Here is a 10,305-nt window from a genome sequence, read left to right as displayed (position 1 = left end):
TCACCTGTCCTGTGTCCCTCACCTGTCCTGTGTCTCCCACCTGTCCTCTCACATCATGGCTCCTTCCCTCGCCGCCCTCTGCTCTGCTTTTGTCTTCTCTTCATCTATGGTTGTTCTTGCCACAGGCCTCTCCTCTGTCGCCCGGTTATCCCCGTGGCCTCTTCCCTGAGTGTGTGGAGTGAGGAGGAGCAGCAGCTGCAGATCTCTGGGCAGTCCCTCTGCTCACCCCACATGCTCCCCATTCTCAGTTCCGCCTGCCTGGCTTGCTAACCAGGAACAGCTCTAGGAACTGAAGGCCCAGGTGCAGCTGGCCTGGGGCCCACTTGATGCACATCGAAGGCAGGTGCCCTGCAACCCCAACCCACCTGCCTGCCAGGGAGCGGGCAGGGCTGTGGTCTGAGGCACCAGCTTGTGCTAGCTGCTGAGGAATGTTGGGGCTGGGGCTGCCTGTCATGGGGGTCTGGGTCCTGTGAAGCCTGAGAGGGCTGCCTCCCTGGGTTCTGGCAATCTCGGCTTGATGGGGCAATGCCTCTGTGTCTCCCATGCAGACTTGTTCTCCTGCTTCAATGGAGGCGAGTGTGTGCACCCGGCCTTCTGTGACTGCAGACGCTTCAATGCCACCGGACCGCGCTGCCAGATGGGTGGGTCTGGGCTCCATCCCACCCTTGGGAAGGGACCATTGGTGCAAGGAAAGCTAGAGGGAAAGCGGGCAGCACTTCCAGGGCTGGAACCCACCGGCCTCTGGCTTGGTGCCCACTGTAGCTACACAGAGAGTTCTCTTTTCTCTCCCTCAGTGTACAATGCCGGCCCTGAGAGGGACAGCATTTGCCGGGCATGGGGGCAGCACCACGTGGAGACATTTGATGGGCTCTACTACTACCTGTCTGGGAAGGGCAGCTACACGCTGGTGGGGCGCCATGAGCCTGAGGGACAGAGCTTCTCCATCCAGGTGAGGCTTCCCCTGCCATGCCTGTTCAGGAAGGCTTCTCTAGGCTCTCGAGGCTGCGCTGGCCTGGGCTCTACTTGTCATAGTTAGAGAGACTGGCACCTTCCTCCTTGCATCGCCCCCCAGCTCCCACCTAGGCAGTCTGTACCTGGAAGGAGCTGGGGGCTCCACAACTCTTCCTCACCCACTCACTGTGGCCATTTATTCATTGAGCCACTCATTCATCAAGCATTTACTAAGTGCATACTGTAGTCTCTTCTGGCATAAGGTTTGGTGGTGGGAGGCCCTCTAGACAACAACACAGATATAGTCTTTGTCCTCACAGAACTTATAGTCTAATGAAGAAAGACATCAAATCAGATGACTCATTTCAAGTGCAACTGAATGCTACCGAGGAGAAATGCCAAATGCTAAATGAACAAGTCTTGAAAACCTGATCTTGTTTATTGGGAAGGATGGTGACCTGGGAAAGCTTCCTGGAGAAAGTGACATTTTTTTTTTTTTTTGGAGATGGAGTCTCGCTCTGTCACCCAGGCTGGAGTGCAGTGGCGCGATCTCGGTTCACTGCAAGCTCCGCCTCCTGGGTTCACACCATTCTCCTGCCTCAGCCTCCCGAGTAGCTGGGACTACAGGCGCCCACCACCACGCCCGGCTAATTTCTTTTTGCATTTTTAGTAGAGACGGGGTTTCACTGTGTTAGCCAGGATGGTCTTGATCTCCTGACCTCGAGATCCACCCTACTCAGCCTCCCAAAGTGCTGGGATTACAGGCGTGAGCCACCGTGCCTGACAAAAGTGACATTTAAGTTGGGATCTAAGGAATGAATTGGAGTTAGCCAAATGAAGAGTAGGAGAGTGTGGGCAGACTTGAGAACATTCTGGGGAAAAAGATCATTGGGTGCTAAGAAAGAAAAGAGTGCCTCAGAGAAATGATGGAGGTCCTGGATGACTCAGTTTAGAGTCACCTCCTCTAAGAAGCCCTCCTGGATCCCCTGACCTTCTAAGCCGGCTGAGGAGCTCCTCACTGGGTAACTCAAAGTTCCACATTATGACCCTGTCATTGTATTTCTCTTACAAAGGTCTGGTTTTGGGTTGGTTTTCTATACCAGCTTTGAGCTTTCTAGGCCAGGGGCCATGTCTTTCTGTGCCTGGATTGGTGCTCAGTAAAGGTTTGTGAAGTAAGGGAACACATGTGTGAAAGCCACTGTCAGGCAGGCCTGATTTTCATGCCTAGTCCGTGTGCTAAACCGGGAGCCACCTTCAGCCACAGCTCAATACCCCTCCACCTGGAGGAAAGTCTCTTTGGAGAAGCAGCTCTGTTGGAGGGCACCTTGGTCAGTACTGAGTTAGGGTCAAGGGGTTGGAGGTGTGGGGAGGCCCCAGTGTTCAGTGTCTCCCCTCTGCTAGCCATTTGTGAGCTTTCTGTCTCAGGCATGGACCTATGAGCCTGCCCTAGGGACCATGCCCTGGATGGGCGGGGAACTGCAACCAATTTTCCTTTCTCTGCCTCCGCCTGTCACGTAGCAGAGATTTTCATGATGGATGTGTGACAATTACTTAGACTAATGGATTGCCATACATTCGTGGGTTACAAAATCAACTTAACGAATCACAACCATCATTAAAAAAATGAGGCAAATAAAATAGAAAATATTGTAAGAATGTATTATACATGATAGGGATTAGTATTATTTTGTAAAACTTTTAGTTATATGTATATTTCTTATTGTGGGTCGTGGTCACAAAAGCTTGAAAACCCTTTAGTTAGACCATGGGGTAGCTTTTGCAGTTCCCACTTGTAGTTGAAGTGGCTCCAGCCTGCTTAATCACACTGAACAGTAATCAGGTGGAAGATGCGTTCCTGGGAAGGGTTTCCACACCTGGCAGGGATAAGCTCTGGGAAGCTCTCCCCTCTACCCCACCCCGTCCTTTAGGTCTATGGCCTTTGAAGTCTGGGTTCTGTCTGAACAGGGGCAGAGGATATGTGTGTGTGTGTGTGTGTGCATATGTGTATGTGTGACAGCAGCTCAGGAGTGAGATGTGTGCCTATAGGTGTAGGGGAAAGCTACAATCTGTACCTGCCAGGGGCATGGGGAAAGGGGAGTGTGTGTATAGTGTGCATACTGAGAGTGTCATGTGAGAAATTTATGGAGTGTGTATAGATGTGTGTGTTTGTGTTCTGTATGAGTGTGAGATGGTGGAGTACATCTGTTGGGCTTCTTTCTGATGGGATATCCTGGGTAGGATAAACAAAAAAGTTCAGAAATAGGCATAGAGAGATGGAATGATTGACTGGGAAGAGCCCTAGGATCTGAGCCATCCAGATCTGGGCTAGAATCCCGGCTCTGTGATTTCCTAGTTCTCTGTGTGTGTGGCCTTAGTCACTTCACCTCTGTGTGAATCCATTGCCTCCCCTCTGTGATATATAGGGATTGAATGAAATCACAGAGGAAAGGTGGTTGGTGGGGACAGGCCATCAGCATTAGTGGAAACTCAACAAGGTGCAAATCTCAGGGTCAGGCCCGTAGCAGGAGCCTGCAAACCAGCCTCTGAACTCCCTACTCAGGTGCACAATGACCCGCAGTGCGGCTCTTCCCCCTACTCCTGCTCCAAGGCTGTCAGCCTCTTCTTTGCGGGTGAGCAGGAGATCCATCTGGCCAAGGAGGTCACCCATGGAGGCGCGAGGTAACTCTAACACCTTCCACATCGAGTTGTCCTATCTCTGACACTGGTGGTGGTGGATAGGTGAGCATCCGCTTTTCTCAAGCCCAGAGGAAATTGCTTTCTGGGGACAAATAGCAATTTCCACCATCAGGGCGGAAGCATACGGGCAGGTCACTGGGTTTCTTGCCAGGAGGGTCTGCAGAATGATTTTTTTTTCCCCCTGGAACTCTCAGATCTTGCGGATTTCCAGACAGCAGGCTTTCAGGAAAATAGAGTTTTCCAGTGAGTTGAGAGTTTATCATGATAAGCACACTTACTTTTCCCTCCCAAAATCTTCCCAAATGGATCATGCAATTTCTACCTCCTCTCAGCAGATTCTGAGCACACTTTTACCCATTTCTGATGACACAGGGTCATTGTGAATGTCAGTTATCTTGCTGGGCCATCAGGGGTGACTGGGGGACCACCAGAGGAGTGGGAACCCCTTGCTCCCACACTAAATTGCCACAACTGTGGTCCTTTGTGAAATCTTTCTTGCATCTCTTCCTCACTGTTCTTTCCTTTCCTTGATGTCCACTGTCACTTCTTGTTGCTGTCATGGGGTCTTCCTGTAATGACACTTCTCCCTGTCCTCATCTTCTGCTTCAGATCTGGAAACTGGGTAACCAACCAATTGTTCTGGGGCTGAGTGTAAAATTGATGGCCTATAGGTTTCTCCTGTGAATGAAGAGTTGGTAAATGGGTCCTGTGGCTAGTTAAACACTACTTTTGTTTCCCTTTCCTGATATTTTGCTGAGTTGAAGGTTGCCAAATTCCAGATTGGCTAGGGGTCCCTGTACCAGAAAAACTGGGAAAGTGGTCAAGGCTGCTGCAGCCCGCCATCTTTTCTTGCACTCCCAGTTTTCCTCCTCTCTTGGCTTCTGTTTCCACTTGGTTCCTGCTCCCCACCAAAAAAATAAAGCAGATGTTTGCTTATATTCTATCCTGTCTGGGAGAAAGGAACTTGGAGTCACTCACTCTAAGATTTATTCCTTCCCGGGAAATTGCCATTTTAAAAAACGTCTAAAGACAAAGGAATCCATGTCTACTGGTATACTTCCAGGCACCTGGGAATTCTGGGAATTCATGGGGAGGGGAAGTGGGAGCCTTGGATCAAGGGGTAGGGACTGGGTGTTCCTTCGGTGAAGAGACTGGGTTAGTGGAGGGGTTGTGGATACCCTGAAGCTCTGGGATGTGCCCTGCAGGGTCCAACTGCCGCATGTAATGGGGAGCGTGCGTCTGCAGCGGCTTGCCGGCTATGTCATCGTGCGGCATCAATCAGCCTTCACCCTGGCCTGGGATGGTGCCTCGGCTGTCTACATCAAGATGAGTCCAGAGTTCCTGGGCTGGACCCACGGGCTGTGTGGGAACAACAATGCTGACCCCCAGGATGATCTGGTGACCAGATATGGTGAGGCGCAGACAGGTGGCCTCTGAGAGGTATTGGTGGGGATTGGGGGACAGACCAGGCTGGGAGGAGTTGGAGGGGACTTGGAACAAAGCCCTGGGGTCATGATCATGGTATTAAAGACCCCGTGGAAGCCCAAGGGCCCCTTCCTAACAAATGTGTGTCCTTGGGCATGTTCTTAAACTACTGTCAACCTCAGGTTCCTCATCTGCAAAAATAGTCATAATAAGAATTCCCACTAGGGTTGTGTAGTACCTAATGGACACTTTGCAGGTGGGATTGACCCTGCAATGTGGGGGATAGGGTGGGTAGGCAGGGAGCAGAGGGCTAGAGACAGCCAGGAAGAGAATTGGCCCAGCTAAAGACACCTATGGAGGAGTGGTAGGAAGTGAGTGAAGCGTTCAGGGCCAAATCATGGTGGCTCTGGCCAGAAGGGTCGTGACCCCTTTTGAACACCTACACCATACTAAACACTTTACATGCATCATTTCAAGTAGTCCTTGCATCAATCTCACTGGGAGATTATGTTCCCTATGGCAAATATGAGGCTCAGAGACACACAGGAACTTGTTCAGGCTCACACGCCAGTTCTCTTTCCAGTGCGTGGTGCTGCATCCCCTGAGTTTGGAGCCATAGGGAGCTACTACAGGTTCCTGAGCGTTCTTCGCTATTACTACCAAACAGCTTTTTCAGGAGAATGGCTCAGTTGGGAAAGCCTGATTGGGATGGCAGCTCAGGAGACCGGATTCTTCAGAACTCCTTACCCATCCCTTGGGATCTGCTTTCCCTTAGAGCCTTCTGTCCCTCCTGTACACCCAACCCCATCGCTGCCCCACCATGATGTCAGTTCCCTCCTCCAGGGAAGCTGACTGATGACGTGGTTGAGTTTGTGCACAGCTGGCAGGAGCAGGCCCCTAACCAGCCTCCAGGGCCCACAACCTCCTCCCTGCCTCGCCCACCGTGCCTGCAGCAGAACCCAGGAACCATGCAGGTCTGGAGCTTGGGGAAAGACTCCCCCACCCTAGAGCCTGACTTGCTATCCAATTCTTTGAAAGCCACTGGCTGTGGGACCTGACTGGCTGGTGCCCTTGGCCCTATCCTTCTCTTCGCTGCCCTCCTCTCCCTTTTTCTCCAGTTCAAGTTGGGGTTCTCTGTGGGGCTGTGTGTGGCTTTGCCAGCCTCTAGCCCTGGCTCCTGATCCCTTGCTCTAGGGCGTGTATGAGCAGTGTGAGGCTCTACTGCGGCCCCCGTTTGATGCCTGCCATGCCTATGTCAGCCCTCTGCCCTTCACAGCCAGTTGTACCAGTGATCTCTGCCAGTGAGTAGGGGTGGTGTGGGCTATGGGGAACCCTCTGGTATTGGGGTGAGTGCTCAGCACATGGGCCACCAAGCTGGGTGATCCCAGACACTGCCAGATCTGCTTCCCAAGGCTCTGAAATTCTTATCTACATCAGTGGGACAGAGTCACCCCATTCAACTGAGGCCTGGAAATGGGGCGGGATCCTGTTAGGGTCACACAACAAGTTAGTGGCAATGCTGGGCCTAGAATCCAGGATTTGTGGCTCAAGTCTAGGCATCTGTTCACCTAGATGCCTTCCTGGGCAGCCTTTCCCAGTTGGGTGGAGAGGGAGAGGTGCCCCAAAGCCCTGGCAGTCTCTATGGGATGTTGGCAGGCTGGTGGCACTTTGGGTTTTGTTCCAGTGAGACCCTTGGTTTCTCTGCACAGATCAATGGGTGATGAAGCCACCTGGTGCCGGGCACTTGCGGAGTATGCCCGGGCGTGTGCCCAGGCAGGGCGGCCCCTGCAGGGCTGGAGGACCCAGCTCTGGCAATGCAGTAGGTGCAGCCCAGTAGTGGGGCAGGGAGGGCTTCAGGCTGTGGGTGGCATTCTCAGGCCTCAGCTCAATGTCTTGTCCTGCTCAGAATCTCTCAGCCCCAAGGTTTTATCACCATGTGACAGATGAAAAAACTGAGGCTCAGAGTGGGAGGGACTAGCCTGGGTGATTCTCAGAGCCTCCCCTTGCATTTCCTTCTCCTTGTCAACTTCCTGGGCACCCAATGCTCCCTCTGGGACTAGGGAATCACGAAAATCAAAGCCCTGCCTCCCATCCCCACCACACTGCCTTGGGTAGGAGCTGGGTCCTGGCAGAGCTGGGGCCAGTAACTGACAGACCATGGACTCCCTCCTTCCCAAGCTGTGCACTGCAAGGAGAAGGCCTTTACCTACAATGAGTGCATCGCCTGCTGCCCTGCCTCCTGCCAGCCCCGGGCATCCTGCGTGGACAGTGAGATCGCCTGTGTGGATGGCTGCTATTGCCCCAATGGTATGCTAGGGGCAGACGTAGGTGCCTGGCACCATCTTTCTGGCCTGGTACAGATGGGCATGAAACAGGAGTTCAGAAGATGCCTGTTTGTGGAAGGAAGGAAGGAAAGGAGGGAGGGAGGAAGGGAGGAAGAAAAAGAAGGAAGGAAGGAAGGAAGGGAAGGGAAGGGAAGCAGGGAGCAAACAATTAACAAATGAATAAATGGTTTAAGGGAAGTGAGGGTGGGGACAGAACTGCAGCCTCTTGAGAGATTCATCAAGACATTTGATTTCATAGGGATATTTAAATTAATGAGTACTGCGCTTCGTAAGGTGTGTATGAGAACAGATCATTGGTTTATATATACACATACATTTGTTTAAGCATTGGTCTATGTATGGTGACTGTATCTGTTTTTCAGTGTATAAATTTGCAGCATATCTACAGTGTGCAACTCACTTGGCTAGGAGGATGGTTGAGATAAAAAATATAAAGATAAAGGCATTGACTTTGGGAACCAGAATCTGGTTTCAGAGATATGACACTCATATGACCAGTCTAGGGTATGATGTGGTGAAGGCCAGCTCAGGGGTTCAGACAAGAAAAATTACAGGAAGTCAGAATGGGGAGAGGTTGTCAGGGAAGTCATTCTTGGAGGAGGTGGTGTCTGGTACCTAAGCTGTTTTTGATGCGGTGACAGGCTTTTGAGAGGTGGTAAAAAGAAGCTCGTGTGCAGGTTGGGAATGGGGTTGTGGGCAGTTCTCTGAGCAAAGGTCTAGAGGTGGGATTCTTTCATCAGGTGCTCACTTCTGGCCTGAGCCAAGGATTTATGGAGGAGAAAGTTTGGAAGTGGGTTCGGAGATGAAAGAAGTTAGACAAGGGGATCTTTATCACAGGCCCTGGGGAGCCACAAATGGTTTGTGAACAGGGGCAGAGGTGAGTTAATTGGCCCTTTGCTGTCACTCTAGGGCTCATCTTCGAGGATGGGGGCTGCGTGGCACCAGCTGAGTGTCCCTGTGAGTTTCACGGGACTCTGTACCCACCTGGCTCTGTGGTGAAGGAAGACTGCAATGCTTGGTCTGTGTCTGCTGCTGGGAAGCGGGGTGTGGGGCATGGCCACTGAGGCTTTCCACGAGGGCTGCCCATCTGGGGTCTAGGAGTGCTAATGGCTGGCGTCAGGGCACTCACTCAGTACCTTTGAGTCCCAGGGGAATCTCATTGATCCAATCCATGGGGGAAATCTCTACCACCCATTTTAAAGATGGGAAGACTGAGGGCTGTGGGCCCTGCAGTTTCCCAGCATCTAGCCCAGGCCTGGAGGGGTGACCTTTTGCCTCCACGGTCTCTGTGTTTTAGCACATGCACCGCAGGCAAGTGGGAGTGCAGCACAGCTGTCTGCCCAGGTATGTCTGACCCCCACCTTGTACTAGACTCCCTTCCCCAGTCTGGTTTTTGGGCAAGGAATCTCTGGGGGCCAGGCTTGCTGTGGGTGGGGGTGTCACTCAGTTCCATTGGCTAAGCCCGGGCCCCTGTTTCCTCAGAATCACTTTGCCGGATTAAAGTCTGGCCCAGCCCCTGCCAGGAAGGGTTTTCCAGAAGGAGAAGGGTTTTCCATGGGTTCCGTATATCTAAGGACCTTCTTGAGCTAGGAGGACTTGGACTAAGGCTGGTCCTCAAGGCCAGGCCCTGGTCTCCCCTCTGAGGGAGACCCCCAGGGCAGGGCTGTGCCTGTCTTCAGAGAGTTCTCTGGGAACAAGCCTGTGTCTCCCACTGCCCCGGGCTCTCAGAGGCCAGGCCTCATTCCTTACACTGCTCTTATTCTGGAGGGCGGGGTGCTGTGTCCTCCTCATGCTTGGAGCTTGCAGGGCAGAGTTCCCCTGGGGCAGCTCCCGTCGGTCAGTGGTCTTTCTTTACCTTTCAGCTGAGTGCTCAGTGACTGGTGACATTCACTTCACAACCTTTGATGGCCGCCAGTACACGTTCCCCGCCACGTGTCAGTACATCCTGGCCAAGAGCCGCTCTTCGGGCACCTTCACCGTGACATTGCAGAACGCCCCATGTGGCCTGGTAAGAGCTGGGGTTCCCCAGGCCTGATCCATCCAGCTACTCCTGCCTACTGCCCCCGAGAGAGACTGGGACTTAGGACAGGGCTCAGGTCTTCCCACGGCCCCCACCTTCTGCCTCTTTTCTCTGGGGAGTAGACTGGGTTCCAGCCCAAGCACCTCTGCTGACTGAGTCACTTCCCTTTCCCGGGCCTCAGTGAGTTTTTGGCTTTTGTTTTAGGATTTTACTACCTAAATATATATATTATATTCATGTGTATATATATGTACATATGAAAGTGTAACACTGGCACTACTTATAAATCAATTAATTTATGAAACAAATCTCTTGTAGAATACATGCTGGCATTGAAACAGTAGGTGGAGCTTACGGTGCGCCGAGATCACACTACTGCCCTCAGGCCTGGGCAGCAGAGTGAGACTCCGTCTCAAACAACAACAACAAAACACACACACACACATACACACACACACAAAGAAATGTAATGGCTATCTACAAAAAGTTAGTTTTGATGGTTGGTTTCCTTCCATACTTTACGTGTCTTCACACATAAAGAAAATTAAAATTTTCAAACATTTTACATTCCACAATTTTTTAAAAAGTATACCATTTTGCACTGCTATGGTCTTTATAAAGGACGTGACTTAAAATTTCAAATAAAAAAGAATGAAGTTTCTAGGACAACTCTGTGTCTTTAAAGAGCACCCTCATACAGAACAATTTGAACTGGCATGCAGGCAACTTCTTTTGTTGTTGCACACTTGTATTAGGAAAATTACACCCATTTTACAAAAAAAAAAATCCCAAAATATTTACTGAAATAAGCTCAAAACAATGTTAGAAAGACCAGTGTGAATGGCACACAAAAATCTCTTCCTTATA

General features: G+C 51.4%; 1 protein-coding gene across 5 annotated transcripts in view; it reads left to right on the top strand.

Moving 5' to 3' along the window:
• Positions 1-10,305, top strand: part of OTOG (otogelin) — a 101,098-nt gene that overhangs the window by 5,753 nt on the left and 85,040 nt on the right. For all 5 annotated transcript variants that reach the window (XM_026454042.2, XM_026454041.1, XM_031933796.1 and 2 more), the window contains exons 5-15: positions 549-641; positions 795-949; positions 3,512-3,630; positions 4,854-5,059; positions 5,917-6,047; positions 6,268-6,374; positions 6,783-6,892; positions 7,252-7,380; positions 8,328-8,436; positions 8,716-8,762; positions 9,281-9,426. In XM_026454042.2, coding sequence (XP_026309827.1) covers positions 549-641; positions 795-949; positions 3,512-3,630; positions 4,854-5,059; positions 5,917-6,047; positions 6,268-6,374; positions 6,783-6,892; positions 7,252-7,380; positions 8,328-8,436; positions 8,716-8,762; positions 9,281-9,426 — 1,352 coding nt within the window. The remainder of the gene's footprint in view (positions 1-548; positions 642-794; positions 950-3,511; positions 3,631-4,853; positions 5,060-5,916; positions 6,048-6,267; positions 6,375-6,782; positions 6,893-7,251; positions 7,381-8,327; positions 8,437-8,715; positions 8,763-9,280; positions 9,427-10,305) is intronic.

This window comes from Piliocolobus tephrosceles, chromosome 13, assembly GCF_002776525.5.
Source record: "Piliocolobus tephrosceles isolate RC106 chromosome 13, ASM277652v3, whole genome shotgun sequence".
NCBI classification, from domain to species: domain Eukaryota; kingdom Metazoa; phylum Chordata; class Mammalia; order Primates; family Cercopithecidae; genus Piliocolobus; species Piliocolobus tephrosceles.
This window is presented reverse-complemented; position numbering and strand designations above follow the sequence as displayed.